The sequence below is a fragment of the Narcine bancroftii genome, chromosome 6 (genome assembly GCF_036971445.1).
Source record: "Narcine bancroftii isolate sNarBan1 chromosome 6, sNarBan1.hap1, whole genome shotgun sequence".
NCBI lineage: Eukaryota > Metazoa > Chordata > Chondrichthyes > Torpediniformes > Narcinidae > Narcine > Narcine bancroftii.
Window position 1 is genome coordinate 234,266,505 of NC_091474.1, and position 20,369 is coordinate 234,286,873.

The 20,369-nt window shown below is 43.6% G+C and overlaps 1 protein-coding gene across 1 annotated transcript; it reads left to right on the forward strand.

The window, feature by feature from the left end:
* Window positions 1-160: 160 nt before the first annotated feature.
* LOC138737378 (photoreceptor cilium actin regulator-like) lies at window positions 161-18,098 on the forward strand. The gene is made up of 2 exons (XM_069888124.1): window positions 161-4,599; window positions 16,423-18,098. The coding sequence occupies exons 1-2, from the start codon at window positions 161-163 to the stop codon at window positions 16,544-16,546; spliced, it is 4,563 nt and encodes a 1,520-aa protein (XP_069744225.1). The 3' UTR covers window positions 16,547-18,098.
* The last annotated feature ends 2,271 nt before the right edge of the window (window positions 18,099-20,369 follow it).

The window sequence follows — 20,369 nt, forward strand, 5'->3', positions numbered from 1 at the left end:
GAGCTTTGAAACCTGTCAACCAATAATGCTTTGAAGAGCAGGGAGACAAATGGAGTCATACAGGACAAGAGCATCTGCAGCTGACAGCACTACCACAAGGTCGTGTTAATTCCTTTTTAGTGCATATTGATTAGTACTTTCTGTTGCCAGAAAATCAGCCATGGGTTGTGCACCGTCTCAAAGCGAAATAATACAGCAACTCGCAAAAGGTACTTTTAAATCTCGAAAGAAAACTAGAGCCCCACCATTTGTGGACAGAACTCCCACTGACAGCCACCCCTTTTCCATCAGCAAGGGCTCAGGAAACTCTGACAGTGAATCTAACCTGTCCGAGGAGGTGCAAGAGGATTTCAGAGGTCCCAGGAATAACGTTTTGCAAGAGGCAAGAGGCCAGTGCCAGAATGTGCCTACATCAGTGGTGCCTACCAAGCTGCATGCAAATTATGACGAAGAGCCCGATGAGGTAAAGCCGGCAACTGGCACCAAGGTGGCAATACCCGAGGTTATCGGTTCACAGGTATGTGCTTCTCTGGACACGCGCGCTCAGAATGACCACATGGACCGCAGCCAGTCCAGCGATGGCCAAACAGTTCAGCAAGCCAAGAAAAGCAAGAAAATGGGTCATCGTGCTGCCAGCCAAGTGAAGAGAAACAAGTCGAGATCAAGAAGCCGATCTCGAGGTGAAGATGAAGAAAAGGTCAACTTTCCCACGTCACTGGTGGAAGCCCATCAAGCGGCCTATGGGTACCTCAACCCAAGCCTTTCCAAGTACGATGCCATCCTGTGTCTCACTGATCAGGCCACGCAAACTCAGCTGATGCTTCAGCAGATGGTGTGCTTCCTGACACTTCGCTTTGAGGAAATCAACCAAACGCTGGAGGAAATAGCTGCTGAGGGCGAAAAGCTGGTCAGAGACCTCGGCCCTCATCTGGCGTGGCCTGAGGCGAAAGAGCAACCTGACCTCTTGCAACAGTTGCTGCTTTACACGGTGAACAAGATGCACACCACCAACAGAACAGTGACGGCCCTGACTGCCACCGTGCTGCAGGAAGCTTGGGACTACCTGGAAAGCGCTGCACACGTTGTTCAGAAGAGGCTTGCAATGAAGCAAGAAGTGGATGCGAGGCTCCAAACACTGATTGAACAAATGGAGGCTTGTGTGCTGGCGCGGCCTGACACCAAGCCAAGGGACGTGGCCCTTTATTCTGAAGACAGTGGCATCGGGGCAGAGTCTTGCACACAACCAAGTGACCCTGAGGAAGGGAGCAGGAAAGCAAGTTGCGATGGAATGGAGGGTTCCTCTGTCGCCAACAGAACACGAATGCAGTTGGGCTTTTCCAATCCTCTGAACCACAACTGTTCGTCTTGGGAGGAGGAAGCTTCGTGCTCGCAGCCCCGTGTCCCCGCATCAGGAGCGCAGAACCGAGCCCTGGAGCCGCTTACCAGCGTTGAATGCGAGGCCCTGGCTCAAGGCGACTCGCTCGGCGAGGAGGAGGAGGAGGAGGAGGAGGAGGAGGAAGGGAGCGAGTGGTCGGATTCCTCCACGGCCCAATGCCCCCGGAGGCCACGGTCATCGCCGCCAGCAAGTGGGGCGGGGCGGCCGGTCCTGAAAATGATAGCGAAGCCGGAGAACGAGGAGATGGCCATGAAGATCCGAGACGCCATCAGCCACAGAATTCAATTCGTCCCCACGGCCCCGGCGTCGCGGGTTTGGTCGGACGACGAGAGCAGACCGCCGCCGGCGAGGCCGCGCAGCGCGGGCGGGGCGAGGCGCCGCGGGCCGGGGAAGCAGCGGTCGAGGTCCGCCGAGTCGCTGCGGAGCAAGGCCGAGGACCCCACCCTGTCGGAGCTGCAGAGGACGCAGAAGGAGCTGAGCCGGCGGCTGGACAAGATGCAGCGGGGAGGGGTTGAGGCCGCCCGGCGGAGGTCAGCGGGGAGCCCGGCCGGCCCCGAGCCCCGGGTCCACTCCAAGCTCCGGGCCTCCCTGCGGCCGAACTTCAGCGTGTTGCCCAGCCAGGAGAAGCTGCCGGCCCAGGCCCAGGCCCAGGCCCAGGCCCAGGCCCAGGCCCAGGCCCAGGCCCAGGCCCAGGCCCAGGCCCAGGCCCAGGCCCAGGCCCAGGCCCAGGCCCAGGCCCAGGCCCGCGGATCCGTGCGGTCGCTGATCGGCAGCTTCAGCCGGGGAAGCGCCGGGGCGCCCCGAGCCCGCGGCCCCCAGCCCAGCCCTCCCACCCTGCCCTGCGTACCGCGTCCAACCTGCAAGAAGCAGCGGACGGACAGCGTCCCGGTTCCCGGCGCCGACCTCCCCGCGGTGCCCCTCTCCACGCCTTCGCCGGCATGCGCATGTGCGGCCGCGGCGTCGCACGCAGGCGCGGCGGCTGCGCCCGCCACGTGCTCGGTCGGGGCAGCGTCGGATGAAGCGCGCGCTCCCGTCGCCAAGGCAAGAGTGGCGGAGCGACCAGTGGCGCGGCTGCCGGGCCAACCCGCCGGAAGTGACGTCAGCGCCCGAGGGGCCAAGGGACTTCAAAGGCCAGTGGTGCCCACGTCTGGAACGCGGTGGCCAGGTGCTGGAAGGGCCCTGGAGCCCACTCATGGGACCGAGTGTGAGCGCACTTCGAAGACGGCCGGGCCGCTCCAGGGCTGGCAACCTTACAAAATCATAAACCTGCGCTACGCTGGTGATTCCGGCTACTCAGCGGAGGGCAGGTTGCGCCAAGAGCAGCGCGACGGGTGCATGGTGGTAGCTTCACCTCTCTCAGGGAGAGTGGGCAAACCAAGGGGTCCAGCACACAGAGGAGAGGGCGCAGGTGAAAACTCAGCCACCTTCTTCCCCGCCACACATGGAGTGCCCTCACCTCCATTGAAGAGACCGGGCCAGCGATCAGAATGCCCAATCCAACCATCCCTCGACGCAATCCAATCGTCAGTCAACTCAACCCAGTTAACAGTCAGCCCAACCCAGTCATCCGTCAACCAAAACCATTCATCTGTCAACCAAAACCAGTCATCTGTCAACTCGAGCCAGTCATCCGTCAACCCAAGCCATTCAACTGTCAACCCAAGCCATTCAACTGTCAACCCAAGCCATTCAACCGTCAACCGAACCCAGTCGTCCATCAACTCAAGCCAGTCATCCAACTCAACCCAGTTGACTGTCAACTCACCCCAGCCGTCCATCAACCCAAGCCATTCAACCGTCAACCCAACCCAATCGTCCGTCAACTCAAGCCAGTCATCCATCAACTCAGCCCAGTCAACCGTCAATCCATTCCAGTCATCCGCCAACTCACCCCAGCTATCTGTCAACTCACCCCAGTCATCCGTCAACTCATCCCATTCATCCGTTAACTCAACCCAGGTATCCACCAACACAACTCACCTGTACGTCAACTCAATCCACCCATCTATCAATGTAACACAAGCATCGGTAAACTCAATTCATCCTCTCAATTCAACACAACTGCCCATAAACACAACCCAGCCATCATTCAACTCAACTCAATCATACCTCAACTCATCCATTGGTGCCACGCCTCTAACCAGCAACTCAACTCATTCCTCAACACATGCATCTGTGAACTCAATCCATCCATCAGTCAACCCAGTCCAAGGATCTGACCTTCCAATCTATCACTGTGTCAATTCAACCCAACAACCAGACAGTTGGACACTCAGAAGCCCTGCCATTGTCGAGAAGATGGCTCCAACAAAACCTGTACCTCAATCCCATTTGCCAGATAGAAAACCTGCCAGTCCACCTTCTCAACCCAGGTCCCCTTCTCAGCCAACCAGATTCACAACTCCCTCACCCCCTCCCAGAGAGAAGAGATTTGCAAGTCCACCTTTACATCCCAAACCCCTGTTCCGCCCCAAGGATTACATAGCACCTTCCTCTCATGGAGCAAGGAGATGCCCAGATCCAGTATGGGAAGCCAGACACTTCCCTCAAGCTCTCACCAACAGAAACCTAAATACACAAAAACTGAGTAAGCAACAGACTCCTCCACCCAGTCCAACAAGATCCTCTCTTACGGCAAGGAAGCTGCCCAGTCCTCCTACCCATCGAATGCTTCCAAGCCCACCTGTGCAACAGAAGCCGGCCAGTCCATTCCTACATCGTAAGCTGCCAACTCCCCCTACTAGCTCCAGACAATCCAGCTCAGCATTATGTGCCAGCAGTTCTTCACTGCCCATCTCACCAAATGTACTGCTGAAGGGGTCTACTGACCAGTTTGATGACAATGTGGAATCTCAGAAGTCTGCAAGAATTGGATCCAATACTTCGTCCATCTTCTGTCCACAGTCTAATTCCATTTTTGAGGCTAAACCACCTTCTGTAAACTGTTTTGGCACAGTGGATTCGAGTGGCCAATCACCAAGCGTCATTCTGGGAGATGGTAGCCCGATGATGTCTAGGGCAACATGGAGGAACAGTTTTATGCTCAGAACGTCAGGAGACCGACAGAGAAGGCTGACCCTGAGTGGTGTCCACCCCCAGCCTTTCGTTAAGAGGTCTTATCCATTGGATTGTAAAACTGGGACTCAGGGTAGACTACCTGTATCCACTTCAGCTGGAAGTGAACCTACTCTCCACAGCATTGGGTGAGTATTGTATTTACTTCAATCAGTGTTGCAGATTAAGGAGGAGAACTCCTTTTGACCTCCATCGTCAACTCACCCCAGTCATCCGTCAACTCATCCCATTCATCCGTTAACTCAACCCAGGTATCCATCAACACAACTCAGCTGTACGTCAGCTCAATCCACCCATCTATCAATTTAACACAAGCATCGGTAAACTCAATTCATCCTCTCAATTCTACACAACCCAGCCATCATTCAACTCAACTCAATCATACCTCAACTCATCCACTTACTGCCTCTTTGTCCAGTCCCTACTATGGTTCAACCTCAAGCTCCATTCAACTTTTATTGCTCTTTTCTTTATTTTGTCAGTCAGGTCTCAGTTGCAAGTATTTGTCTCCAAGTTCATTTCCAGGTCTAGATTCATTCTGTGAATTCAAAGTTCTGAGGTGACAATACAGTAATAAGGAAACCGCCATCTGTCATCTTCCAAGGCAGAAGTTCCTTCCCTCTCTGATGAATCATCTGGGTGACTGGAGATATTGACCTCTGTATTAACTTTTTGAAAATAGATAAATTAAGTAGTGAAAGATGATGGAACGAACCATGTGGTTTTGGTTTTTAAATTTAGACTTACAGCACTGTAACAGGCCCATTCGGCCCTACGAGTTCATGCCGCCCGGTACATTTTGAAGGGTGGGAGGAAATCAAAGGAACCGGAGAAAACCCACGCAGACATGGGGGGAATGTACAAACCCCATAAAGACAGTGCGGGATTCAAACCCAGGTCCGGTCCCGATCATGGGCATGGTAAAGGCGTTGCACTAACTGTTACACCAACCGTGCTGTGGTAATAATAACCAGAGATGGACAGATAGTGATATCTGAATGAGCCAGCCACTCAGGGTCAAAGATGATATGTTTTATTTCCAGCTCTGCCAATTCTAATACATCCACTGAAGCCAAAAGACATAGGAACCATTCGGCTCATCGAGTCCTCCCTGCCGTTCCATCATGGCTGATTGCTTAGGCAAATGTAGGTCTTGCAGACATACTCCCCCGCCCCAAGTGGGGCCAGGAAGTGCTTAATGAACCAGGCAAGTGGATTATTTGGGAGACCGGTGTGCATCTTCTGCCACTTACACTGGGTGTCTTTATGTCCCTAACAAAAGGATTCCTGGTGCTTCGTGCCATCTGAATGCTCCTCCATTCTGAGTAGTCTCGGGAAAAAGATTCCTCCAAATTGGGATGCTGCAATTGTTCAGGATAGAAGGAAACTATAGATCAGATATATATTATCAAAGAAATGGCAAGAAATTCAGAAAAGAATAATTCAATTGAGCAGACATAACATAGTATGATCAAAAGGAAATAATATTCAACATATTTACAAAAGTTATTAGGGGTTACTAGATACTCTGGGATTTTTTTTTTACCCTGGAACATAAATGGTAAAGGGGTAACCTTATGGTGGTTGATAAAATCATGGAGTGTAGAAGAGGTTAATAGTCTTTTTCCCAAGATAGTGGAATTTAAAGTGAGTGGGGAAAGATTTAAAAGGGACTTGAGGGGCAATGTTTTCACAAAGAAGGTGGTAGGTAGGTGGAAAGAGCTGCCAGAGGAAATGGTGAGTGCAGAAACAATTGCATCACTTAAAATATGTTTAGGCAAGGATGTGGATAGGAAAGATTCTGAGAGATGTGGGCTGCAAGCAGGCAGATGGGGACTGGTTTGGTCAGCATGGAGTAGTTGGGCTGAAGGGCCTGTTTCCTTGCTATAGAACTCATGACTATTGTATATGTCAGTGTATAAGACGACCCCAGAATTTCCACTTACACAGTAGGCTTTGAGCTATACTCCCTATATAAGACTACCCCAAGTAAGAACCACTGAACAAAGGAGTGATAATATTTTAAAAGCAAAAGACCCAGTAAAGGTTTACATTTTATTAGCATATTTTAAAACTAACCACCATCGACTCCTTTGACAGGCCATTTAAAGCCTGTACCAAGTTGGACTGAGCAGATGGACCTTGCAAGGGAGCGCTGAGACCTCGGCTGTTACGGTTCGAATTTTATACAACCCCAGTTTTGGGGTGGCATTTCTCAGATTCAAATACCGGACGGTATTTCTTTGAGAATGTAATGAACAAGATCAACAAAGGTGAACCAGACATCATGATATATAGAGATTTCCAGAGAGCACTTTAATAAAGGGGTGGAGCAGCGAGTTCAATAGGAGTGCAACCACTACCACTAGTGCTGAGAGCTGGAGATTAGTACAGTTGGGGAGAGAATGGGTGTTTAAAGGGAGATATGAAGGCTTGGGAGAGAATGGAGGCTTTTAATGAAAAGGACTGGAGATGAGGAAGAGAGTGGAGGTCAGGAAGCTGGGGAAGAGACTAAAAATCAGGATGCTTTTGGGAGTTTGGGAAGCCAAGGATGAGAATGGAGATCAGGAGATCTGAGGTCAAGACTGGAGACAATTTACAAAGTGTATAATAGTCCTCGTTGTTCTCTGGGTTCCTTCCAGAGCTGTGCTAGTTGGAAAAGTTCAAGTTCATCAGATGTGGGAGAGCAGTAGATCTGAGATTTCCCTTGCTTAATTATGACCAAAGTGTGGTATGTCAAGGGAGATCCAGAATCAGGAAATGGTTAGCACAATTCTCGTACAGTATCAGTGACCTGGGTTTGAATCCACCACTGTCTGTAAGGAATTTGTACGTTCTCGCCATGACCTGCATGAGTTTTCTCTGGGTGTAATGGTTTCTTCCCACCCTCCAAAAATGTACGGAGTTGGTAGGTTAATTGGGTCTCATTGGGCTGAAGTGCTGAATCGTTAAATTTCATATTATTAAATTTAAAGAGATTGAGGACTAGTTTTCAAACTGAAGAGCCTCATGCTGCCACAAGATTTGGTCTACTCTAACAGTAGGAAAGAACATGATCACAGAAGATCAAACAAGGAGGCTTCCTCAGCTCATCCCACTTGTCTGCATTTGTATATCCTTCTAAACTTTTCCTATCCATCTACCTGTCACAATATTTTTTGTAATTGTCCCTGCCTCTACCATTTCCATCCATTATCACCAATATTCACTTCTCCACTACAACAACTTGACTTGGCTGTTCCTCCAAATTACATGGCATTCTGACTTGGATATTCACACATTGAAATTGGATTCTAAATCCTGCAACTCGTCTTGCAACTGCAATGACAAGCTCGTTCACCAGTGGGGCCTCAGGGAAACTTCATCCACATATTTCCAAGGGCAAGTAAAGGCTGTCTATAAATGATGGCCTTATCAGCAAAGCCTGAATCTCCCAAATAATATAAAATAATTCCGGTCAGAGAAAAATAAAATTGTGACACCTTTGATTATTTAAAGGAAGGAGAAAGGGAAAGGGTAGGAAATGAAACTTATGAAATGGCACAAAATTATAGTCTTAATGAGAGCAAATGGGGAATGTTGATGGGCAAAAAGGCTAGCATGCTTGTGTAGGTTGAAGGGCCCATCTCCGTGTTGTATGGTTCTAACTCTAAATTTGGTAACTAGGTCAGTTTCAAAGCCCAAAAAGAGGCCCTTCAGCCCAACTTATCCATGCTGACCAGGTTGCCTACCTCTTCTCCGTTATCTGTGTGTGGCCAATATCTTTTCAGTCTCACCTTAAATATATGCCTTTGACTTTTAAACTCCCCAAGCCTGGGGGAAAAAATCTTTGACTATTTATCCGTGAACCTCATGATTTTATCAACTTGATCCTCCTATGCTTCGGGAGAATAGTCCCAGCCTCTCATTACAACTGAAACTCATGAATCTCTTTCACATTCCTATGAATCTTTTCTTCACCTTTTCCAACAAAGATATCTTTCCTCTAGCTAGATGACCAGAAATGCACACAATACTCCAAATGCAGTCTCACCATGATCTTGTACATTTGGAATATAATATTTCAGTTCATGTACTCATTGCCCAGACCAATGAAGCCAAATGTGCCAAACACCTTTTTTCACCACCCTGCCAACCCGTGTCCCAGCTTTCCTAGAACTACGTAACTGCACCCAGAGATCACTCTGTTCTACAATGCTCTTCAGGGACCTTCTATTTACTGTAAAATAACTGCCCTGATTTCATCTACCAAAGTTCAACAGATTACATTTGTTCATCTGCCATTCCTTGCACGACTTTCCCAGTTCATTAAGATCATATTGTAATCTCAAATAACATTTTTCACTATCCACTTTAACATCAGTTTTGGTGTCATCCGCAAAGCCTATGTGATTCAAAGTTAAAGTTCAGATTTATTGTCATCACAGCTTTATTTATTTGTTCAACAAGGTTATTACATACAGTAAAAAAAGTACATATTGTGAACAATTTTAAAAAATTATATAAAAAAGAAAAGTGAGAAAAAAAAAGAACCCCCCCCCCCTCAGCCAGCTCTCTTTAGGAGAGCCAAAGAGAAAAAGAAACTAAAATATAAACTGAAATATATTTACTAAAATCTAAGCAAAGTCAATTTAAATGTAAATATTCTGAATATAAACGCCACTTATTAAGAAAAAACGAATAATTATCATGGTGATTTTTTCCATTACCAATATACATTTTTTTGCTACAAATAAAGCTAAATATACAAAAGCAATCTGAAATTTATCTAATCCCAAATCTTTCAAAGGCTTCAACTTACCCAACAAAAATATTGTCGGGTCTAGAAGTATTTTAATCTTATACAAATGTTCCAAAAACAATTGAATTGCTTACCAAGAAGATTGTATATGTACACATAACCAAACAGCATGAAAAAAAAGTTCCAACCGAATTACCACATCTAAAACAAGAGTCTGATTCACTAGAACCATATATTTTTTAATCTTTTCAGGTGTTAAATACAATTGATGTAAAAAATTGTAATTAACCATTGCATAATGAACATTTATCGATCTAGTAACACTAACATGACAAATATCTAACCAGTCATCCTCAGAAAAAATAAAATTAATATCCTTTACCTATTTAATCTTAGATCTATCCCATCCCTTTTTTCCACACTCTCCTATAATATTTGGTACATCAATGAAATTTATCCCTTCTTTGGTGCAATCACAAGAAAAGATTCAAATTTAGTCAATTTAGGTAAAGTCATATCTCTACCAAATATTTGTTTTACTAAGGATCAAAGTTGATCATAAATGAATAAAGAATTCTCATTAATACCAAAATCTTCCCTCATTTGATTATAAAGGATAAAAATTTACCTTCTTTAAAGCAATTCCCCAAATGTTTTATACCTTTAGATTTCCAATGTAATAAACATTAATTATGCATTGAAAAAGGAATAAGTTGATTATTATATAATGGTGTTAAAGTCAATAATTTACCCTTAGAACCTATCGTTCTATTTTTTCTCATCCATAACTTATAGAAAAAGATTCATGTCTAAATGAATAAAAAGAGAAATCCTTCTCTGTTGGGTTGAGACGTCACCAAATGTCCACTAAATTAAAATCTTTCATCAAAGCTCGAATTTGAATTGCCATTTTGGATTTTTTAAACATCTTTTGGAGATTTATCTAATAAAGGATCCAAATCACAGTTAAAATCTCCTCCAACCAGAACATTTTCATTAGCTTGTCCCAGAAGCAAAAATGCATCCAAAATAAATGCTTCATCATCCACATTCGGTGCATAAATTGTTGAGTCCAAAATTCATTAAAAATCTTACAATTCAATTTAAGAATATGTCCTGCATTCATTTCCATTGATTGTAATTCAAAAGACATATCTAATACAATTACTAAATACCAAAAGTAATCACAAAATTAATAATAGCAAAGAAAGAAAAAAAAAAGAAAATTTTTATATAGGACCGCCAAATTAAAATATACAGGCCCTCCAATTAAAATAATATTCGTTAATAAGAAAAAAGAAAAACTACCAAAAGGTAGTAACTCCCTAAAAAAACTGGGTGTGAATTACCAACTAGTGACTGATGACTAACAAAGAAATTAGTGCAATCTCCTCCTCCCCAGCCAGCCAATCAAAAATATTAACATATTACAAAAAAAAATCAGCCTTGAGATTCCAGTCCAGATGGTAAACTCATTTCAAGAGTAGATGAACTCTTTCCATTCCCGTTCTTTCCACTTCTGCCTTTTTTCCCATTTCCAAGACTGTCAGATTTTCTTTTAGGAGATAATGGTGGACTTCTTTGTCCTCTGACATCTGGTAACGAATTAGCAAAAACCATTGCTTCATGCTCACTCTCAAAGAATTGAGACTGATAGTTTCCATAAAACACTTTCAACACAGCAGGGCAACGAAAAGCAAATTTATAACGTTTATGCCATAAAACATCTTTAACTGGATTAAATTCACGTCGGCGTCTGATGACATCTTGACTCAAATCAGGGTAGAAGAAAACTTTATTATTCTGAACCATCATTGGAGCTTGCCTTTGTCTTGCATTTTGAACTGCAAATCGAAGAATTGTCTCTCTATCCAAACAGTTCAAACAACGAACTCTCACAGCTCTTGGGGGTTGACCAGGTAAGGGTGTTCTTCTTAAAGCTCTATGTGTTCTTTCCAATACCAATCCATCAGGAAATTTTTTTTTTAAATTGACAGGATCTTGACCTTCTGGCAAACCCACAATTTTCACATTGTTTCTTCTGCTTTGATTTTCCAAATAGTCAATTTTTTTTGTTAATTCTCTTACCCGGGCTCCTAAATCTTTAACTGATTTTTCCACCTTTATTATTGTTTCTGCATTGGATTGTATCTGTTGTTTACATTCAGAAAAGGAAACTTCAAATTTTTTAAAGTTTTCCCAATTTTTTTTAGCTTCTGCCTTAACCACAGTTAGGTCTGAACTCATATCAGTATTCATTTGAACCAGCTGGTTCAATTGACCAGTAATGACATCCAAAGAAGAAGCAATACCTTCAAACATCTTATAAACAGGCTGAGATGCAGTTTGAAATGCAGAATCCGGTTCCGTAATCTGTAACTCACTTTCTTCCAGCTCTTCTTCCATTTCCTGTGCAGTGGTAGAGTAAGGTAAGTCCACTTCTAGTTGTACTTCAAAAGGCAGCATTCTAGTCATTTTGCTGCGAGTTTGGACACCCAACGACGTCCCCTCGACTTCCTCAGGGGGTCGTCACTGCCCTCCCCCCGCAGACCATTTTTTAATAAAATTGCAGAATCCTCCGTAATTAGCAGCGCTACTCAAGCCCACAGTCGTTATAGACTGCTTGTCTACCGTCACAGTCCTCTTCCTCCGCGCTCCCATCTCTTCCAACGGAGTTATTCTTTGTAACAAGCCTCCAGGCTCGTGCCTAACTTCTCGGGAGCGCGCTCCTTCCTTCGCAAAACGGGTCGAACCAGCGCCACCTTGAGACTGGTGAGTAGCTGTTACCTTAAATTTTGTCCCCACCGGCGATCGTTGAGGCTTGGGGATCGCTGAAATCGAGTCCAAGGCTGTTTCAAGTCATTTAGGCCCCAATTCTTCTGCACTTTGAAAATGTATTTTCTTTTGTAACTGAGACTTAGTTTTTATTACATTATCAGCCATACTGGCTCACCAAAATATCAAACTAAAGATTAAAATTTTAAAATTAAAAATAAAAGGTTAAAAAATGGGTACTTAAAAGTCTGACCAGAGAGGACAGGGATTACATGCCTCGTCTCTACGCCATCTCACCATGCCCCCCCTCAGATTTATTGTCAGAGTACATAGATGACATTGCATACAACCCTGAGATTCTTTATCCTGTGTGCCAGGCAGAATTTCATTAGTAATGCAAAATACTGTACGTATACAAAAGTGAGAAATGCAAATGAGGAAAGTAATGTAACAAACTGCAATAAAAGAAAAAAATATTCAGTAATGAATAATGTACAATGTAGGAATCCTTAAATAAGTCTCTGATGAGTTTGTTGTTCAGGAGTCTGATGGTGGAGGTTAGCAACTGTTCCTGAACCTGATGGTATGAGTTTTCTGGCACTAATACCTCTTTCCTGATGACAGCAGCAAGAACAGAGCATGTGCTGGGTGGATTGGGTCTTTGATGATTGCTACTCCCCTCCAACAGCAGCATTCCATGTAGATTTTCTCGTTGGTGGGGAGAGTTTTGCTTTGATGTTCTGGGTTGTGTCTTCTACCTTTAACAGAGCTTTCTGTTCAGGGGTATTGGTGTTTCCTTACCAGACAGTGATGCAGCCGGTCAGCACATTTTCCACCACACATCTGTAGAAGTTTGCCAAGGTTTTCAATGTCTTAACAAACCTCAGCCAACTCCAGAGGAAGTAGAAGCACTGACGTGCTTTTTTCATGATGACATTAGTGTTTTGGGGCCAGCAAAGGTCCTCAGAGGTTGTGACTCTCTGGAATTTAAATTTTCTCCACCTCTGATCCCCAATGGTCACTGGATTGTACACCTCTGGTTTTCCCTTCCTGAATTCCCAATCATCTAAGTTTTAAATCTCCCTCCTGTACGCTGATTCATCACCCCTTTCAATACAACCCACTACCCTGGTATCACCAGCAACTTTATCGATGGTGCTGCTTTGTACCGAGCCACACAATCGTAGGTGTAAAGTGAGTAAAGTAGGGAGCTAAGCACGCAACCCCGTGGTTCTATGGAACTGATGGAGATTGTGGAGGAGATATTCTTACCAATCCTCACTGATTGGGGTCTGCAGGTGAAAAAATCCAGGATCCAATTTGAGGGGATGATAGTGTCGAATACCATCTGTAGTCCACTGGTTTTCAAACTGCCCCCCCTAAGCTCACATTTCACCTTAAGTAATCCCTATACCTATAGGTGCTCTGTGATTAGTAAGGGATTGCTTAAATTGGTATGTGAGTGGAAAGAAAAGGTTTGGAAACCACTGTTTTAATTGTACCTAATTGACTCATTATGTGCACGGTTTCATAACTCCAAAGGAAATGGGTCAATGGCAATTTTCCTCAAAATATATCAGTAACAATTGGGTCTAGAGCAGTGGATCTCAACCTTCCCATCCCACTCACATACCACCTTAAGTAATCCCTTACCAATCACAGAGCACCGATGGCATAGGGATTACTTAAGGTGGGATATGGGTGGGAAGGGAAGGTTGAGAACCCAATTGTTACTGAAATATTTTGCTTGAGAAAAATTGTCATTGGCTTAAGGGGGCAGTTTTAAAACCACTGCTGAAGTTGTTAGAGAGTATCCCAATATATCCATCTTTGCTGTCCAGGTGTTCCAGAGCTTTTTGTAGGGCCAGTATTATGGGATCTGCTGTAAACCTGTTGCTTCAATAGGAACTCAGGCACAAGCTGATAAGCTTCAACACCAGCCTCTCAAAAAACTTAATCACTGTGGATGTACGTATCAGTGGTTGGTAGTCATTTAAGCCAGCTACCACACTCTTCTTGGTTGAAGCCTGTTTGAGTACCACACTCTGCTAGAGGGAGATGTTGAATATATCCATGAATACATTGGCAAGTTTGTCAGCACAGGTTTTCAGTTCTCGGCCGGGTTCTCCATCCGGACTGGATGCTTTCCTCGGATTCATTCTCCTGAAGGCAGCCCGTTCGTCATCTTCAGTTATGAATGGTAGAGGATCATCTGGGGACATGACGATGACCTTTGATTTTTCCTTGTTCTGGTGGGCATGCTGTAGAAGGCATTGAGTTCATCAAGGATTGAAGCTTTACTGTTTCCTACTACACCATTTGTCAAGTTTTTATGTTCATTTTTTCAATAACAATATAAATATATAAAATACATAAGTAATTCTTGCTTTTAATTGGTATGATTTCATGAAACACTCATTGAAAACTTCTTAAAATTAATACTGCATATAAGCACAGTTAAATCTATCCTGCACTCTTTGCCCTGCCTTTTTCTGCTCTTCTTCTCCTTCTCTCTACCTTTTTACTCAGGTGCTTGTCTGTTTTTGCTTCTGCCCTGACAAAAGACCCAGGCCCAAAATGTTGGTTACTCTTTACTTCCTATGGACACTGCATGACCTGCTGAGTTTTTCCAGCACATTTGTGTATAGAACTTGACATCACCATCTGCAAGCTTTCTTGTTTAACTTCTATGATGAAAGGTAGTGTTGAGGGAAGGGATGAGAGAGAGATAGGAATCTGATTTGGGCATTGTAATCGATCCACAATGCTGGTCAAATCTATGTGTATATAGTATGACTATCTAAATTAATTCTTGATATAGACCAGTGGTTCTCAACCTTTTCCTTTCCACTCACATCCCACTTTAAGCAATCCCTCTGCCATCAGTGCTCTGTGATTAGTAAGGGATTGCTTAAAGTGGGATGTGAGTGGGAAGGGAAGGTTGAGAATCACTGCTCTGGACCTAATCATTACTGAACTATTTTGCTTGAGAAAAATTGTCACTGGCCTATTTCCTTTGAAGTTATGAAACTGTGCACCTAATGAGTCAATGAGGGATGATTAAAACAGTGGTTTTCAACCTTTTTCTTTTTCACTCACATACCACTTTAAGTAATCCTTATTAATCACAGAGCGCCTATGGCATAGGGATTACTTAAAGTGGTTTGTGAGTGGAGAGAAAAAGGTTGAGAACCACTGATAAATACTGATTCATTATAATTGTCTGCACCATTTATATTTCATACCTCAAAAGATGCATAAAAATAAACCATAATTTTCTGATAGGTGTTTTAGGTGAGGTACAGATGTTGGTACCTTTTTACATTCCACCTGGTTATGCATGAAGTTTAAGACCCTTTTGGATAGAATTGGGGGAAGAGCTGACAAAAATTGTGGGGGTGAACTTCCCTCTAGACCCGGAACTGTTTCTTCTGGGGAATTTGGCAGTTATAAAAGTTAACTTCTGGAAAAATCTAAATTTATTAAAATTGCATTGTCAATAGCCAAGAAATGTATAGCGGTAACATGGAAATCGGATTCCCTACTTCACATTGATCGTTGGAACATGGAAGTGCAAAGTTGTATTGCCCTTGAGAAGATGACATAGACTTAAGAATAGATATAGTATGTTCGTTGAAATTTGGCAACCTTATTTAGATTACTTAAATGTATAGATTGTTTGATTTATTTTGATATTCATCAATTAGCATACTCCTTATTAGAAATTTAATACTTTTAAAATGATGGGACTCTGAGATAAAGAGAGGGGAGGGGGGGAGGGGGAGGGGAGAGATGGGGGAAGGAGGGGGGGAGAGAACCTTGCTCTGGTTGCTTTTTCTTTTCTATTTTCTTTCTTTTTATCTCCCTCTATTCCCTACTGTCTGTCCCCTTTTTTTAAATCTGGTGAGGGGCATTGGGAGAAGAGGGACTCTTCTTCCCTTGTTTTTTTCAGACTTTATGAATGTTTTTGTATGATTTTATTTTCAATGTATTACTGTTATTATATTAATTGAGTCCTATATTCTGTATTTTCTTAAAAAATTAAATATAATATTCAAAAAAAGGGAAGAGATTAGGGGTAGTTGGGGGAAAGGGTGAGGGGCTTTGGGGAAGGAGTGGGGGGTAGTGTTGGAGGAAGGGTGAGGGGCGGTGTTGGAAGAGATGAGCAGTAGTATTGGGGAGGGATGAGGAATAGTGGGGAAGAGATGAGGGATAGTATTGGGGAGGGATGAGGGATGGGGAGGTATTGGAGGAAGGACGGGATACTGACTGCCACGATATGGCAAATATAGGGCAGGTATAATTTGAACACATTGTGTTCTCTGTAACAAAAGAACTGCAGTCAGTGGTGAACCCATTAAATCAGCCTAATGGGATTGTCATGGTCATTAGCTTCTTATTCTAATCCCCTTGAACTACTTTCTTTCCATAACAGTTTAGATGGAAATTTGGAGAATGAAGGGGATCAGTGGATGGGCTATTACGTTTCCGACCTGAGAAGCCCTAGCCGATCTGTCTCCCACCCAGAACTGTGCGTTGTTGGTCAGAAACTCCACTGAGGCTTGCAGAGTGAAGAATGAAAATTCTGTGAACCCATGTGGGGTTTCTAATGCTCCTAATGCAAGACAAACTCAGATTATATGGTTATACAGTGGCGTGACAAACTAATCCCATGTGTTCTTTATTTAATACGATTGGCCTACTTAAAATTATGCACTGAGTAGTTTGTAAAAATATTTTATTGTCTTTTTTTTTTAAGCTGATATTGAATGATTGGTTTTAGTTTTGCACCTCGAGCAATATTGTATTGGGATAGAATCAAGCCCCAACTCAGGGTATCAAAATGTGCTGAAGCTATTTTTCATATGGATCAACCCAGTTCTGAAAAGTCATGAGCATTTGATCTACTTCAGCTTTGTCACTGAAGGATAAGTAAGAAAATTATACGTTTAATAAAATAACAAAACATTTGTCCATTTAAAAGATAACTAAATATTTGTCACAGAATTATTCTAACTGTTGTAAGCAAGTTGAGAACGTTCATTTTGCTGTAAATACTGGCAAGAAAGAAAGGAGTACTGCTGATGAGGTGAAGGAACCAAATTTTTTTTTAATGTACATCCAATTTGTTTTAATTTGGAGACATGGTAATAGGCTCTTCTGGGCCACGAGCCCATGCCACACGGGAGGAAATTGGAGTACCCAGAGGAAACCCATGTGGACACGGAAAAAATGTACAAACTCCTTACAACAGCAGTAGATTAAAACCCAGGTCACAGGTACTGTAATAGCATTGTACTAACTGCTGCACTAACCAAATGATTTCCTATGGACTGTCTTGTATTTTGAATCAGAGACGATGGAAATTGACCATAAATGAAAGAAATAAAACGGCACAGATGCTCAGTAATCAGGCAACGACTGCGGAGAAAGGAACATTTCCAACTGGAAGAGTAAGAAATCCAAAATGGAATGTAACTAGATCATTTGGAAAACAGACGAATAACTTGAATCTTCAAGTTTATCTGGTGGAAAAAAAATGAAAAAAAAACTTTTATTTTACATTTACATGTATGATTTTCTCATAGGATACAGGTCCTCTTGGGAAACATTCTATTACAGTACTTAGGATGAAATATTGATGGGGACAGAAAGAAAATAACCTTCCATGGTTAAATTCAAAATTCCACAGAGTTTGTGTCATTTTGGCCAGTCAGAGAGCTCAAATTAAAATTTCATAGCTCAGTAGAGTTATTTTTAAATCACAGTTCAATAGGATGCAGAGGCCGCAGGGTGGGTGAAAACTGGATCGAATGTCACCATCACTCCCATCTTGTAGTGGCAGAAGTGTTCATGAAACCCTCCTGAAGAACGGCACTAATTTGGAAAGGGACTACAAATAAGATCACCAGCAGTTACATCAGATAAAGGTTTAACAAGGAGGAAGGACCACTGTGAGAAACAGCAAGGTGACATGGAAAATAAACCTTTCTTTTTATAGCCTTCTCAAAGAACTGTGACAGCAAACAACGGGGGGGATGTATGGATTCCTTCAGAGCTGTATGATTTGACAATTGTTCCCTTTCTATTAAAGTTTAAAACAATTCTGAATTATTTTTTAGAATTGGTTGAATCTTATTTGCTAATTGGTTGCCTTAGTCCAATTAGGTGTGGAAAGAAATATAATGGAGCAGAACCACAGAAAAAAAATGTGTTTCAGTCAAAACAACTTTTGGAGCAGTGAACATAGATGGGAATATTGGAAAGGTCAACAAGACAGTTCATGCTCAAGTGGTATTTAGACTCCTTAACAGGGTTAGACACTCAAATCTGTTTATTCTGAATAAAGGAGGCCTCCCCCCCCCCCCCCCCCCCACATTATCCATATATGTAACATTTTATATGAAAGTGTAGTATGTTTAAAAAAAAATTTAAATTGGAGACTGTTTCAGGTCAATTGAGGAGTTTTCATGTCAATTTATTGAACTGACTTGAAAAGACAAGAAAATGAAGACTGGAAACTGAATCCATTGTGCAAATGTTATGCACAAAAGTAGATTAAAGGGAGCCATCCCACTGAGATCATTCTTTCTAATGCTTCCTGGTGAATGTGGAGCCATCAGACAACTGCTCTATCCTCTCCCAATTATGACTAGTTGATGTTAGATATTAGAATAAGTCTTGCTGGTAATGTATCACAAATCTGCCTGATTGTCATTAAGGAGTCGGGGAGGAATTTCCCAAAGTTTTACCTGAAATTGGCTACAGGTATTTCTTTGGTTTTTAGATTCCCCAGCATATTAGGGAAGAGATTGGCAGTAAATCCAAAAGGAGGAGTGGTGATAGAGATAGAGAGAGATAAGAAAGAGGAATTAATGGAGTCAACAGTTAGGGCTTGAATGCTCCGATTGCAGGATGTGGGAAATTTGGAGCTGCACCTGCAAGAGGTGCATCCAGCTGCAGCTCCTGGGAGACCATGTTAGGAAGTTGGAGCTGGATGAACTCAAGATCATTCGAGAGGTTGAGGCAATGATGGGTGCTTCAGGGAGACAGTCACCCCTAAAAGTCAGGAGGCAGGTAACTGGGTTCCTGTTAGGAGAGGGAAGGGAAATAGACAAATAGTGTCCTGTGGCCATTCCCCCTCAACAATAAGTTAGATACTGTTGGAGGGGATGATCTACCGGGCAACAATTGTGGTGGTCACATCTCTAGCTCAGGGGATAGCCCCTCAGCTCAGAAGGAAAGGGGGGATAAGAGGAGAGCTATGGTAATTAGGGACTCATTGGTTAGGAGAGCAGATGGTATGTTGCCTCCCAGGTGGCAGAGTCACGGATGTCTCTGATCATAGCATTCTGGAGGGAGGGAGAGGGTAGGCAGCCAGGTGTTGTGGTGCACATGGGAACCAATGACATAGATAGGAGTAGTGATGAGATCCTGAAGAGGGAATATAGGGAGTTGGGAAATAAATTAAAAAGCAGGACCTCAAGAGTGGTAATCTCAGGATTACTGTCTGTGCCATGCGCTAAAGAGGGTAGGAACAGGAAGTTTTAGCAGATGAATGTGAGGCTGATGAGTTGGTGCAGGGGCAGGGGTTCAGATTTCCGGATCATTTCTGAGAAATGACTGACCTCTACAAAAAGGATAGGCTGCACGTGAACTGGAGGGGGACCAATATCCTGGCGGGTATGTTTGCTAGAGCAGTTGGGGAGGGTTTAAACTAGTTTGATGGGGGGGGGGGATTGGATAGGCATGTCTAGGTATGGAAGGTGGGGCAGAGAGCAGGTGTGCAGGGGGGCACTGTCCTCACCTTACCCGCTCGATCCAATAATTAATCTCCATCCCAGGGGTGCAGTGCTGCATTGCCAGGGCTTACTTGAGGGTCCTGAAGTGCCGCTCCCAGCCGGCATCACATCGGGCTATTCCAGCACACAAGCAGCTCAATGCAGGATCAATGGAAAAAAAATGGCAGTCTTCCCTAACCATAATCCCCCATGCAGCTGGAACTGCTCTGCCAGCACCAGCCAGGGAAACGCTTCAAGCAGGGAACTAGCATTCGAGCTGTTTCCTGGGTGAGTGAAGCTGCAGAGGGTTCATCTGCCGACATCGCTCTCCCTAGCTCAAAATATGTTAATTCCGTTAACAATTGAGAATAAAATCCTGGGCACTTGGTCCTAGAGAGGGGTCAAATGTATTGAGGATTGTTATGAGTCGGGTCAATCTATGACATTTGAGCAAATTAGGAATAAATATGGAGTTTTAAATACATCTTTTTTTTCTGCTATCTTCAGTTGAGAACTTATTTAAGGGACCAATTGGGTCCAGCACTGACCTTACTGCAGTGTAGCATAATGGAGACTCTGGTTCAAAAGGGAAGCACAAAAA

Excerpts from the sequence above, each read along its gene's own strand:
- LOC138737378 (XM_069888124.1), top strand. The coding sequence starts at position 161 with ATGGGTTGTGCACCGTCTCAAAGCGAAATAATACAGCAACTCGCAAAA. Across the intron at positions 4,600-16,422 it reads CCTACTCTCCACAGCATTGG|TTTAGATGGAAATTTGGAGA; the intron begins GTGAGTATTGTA and ends TTTCCATAACAG.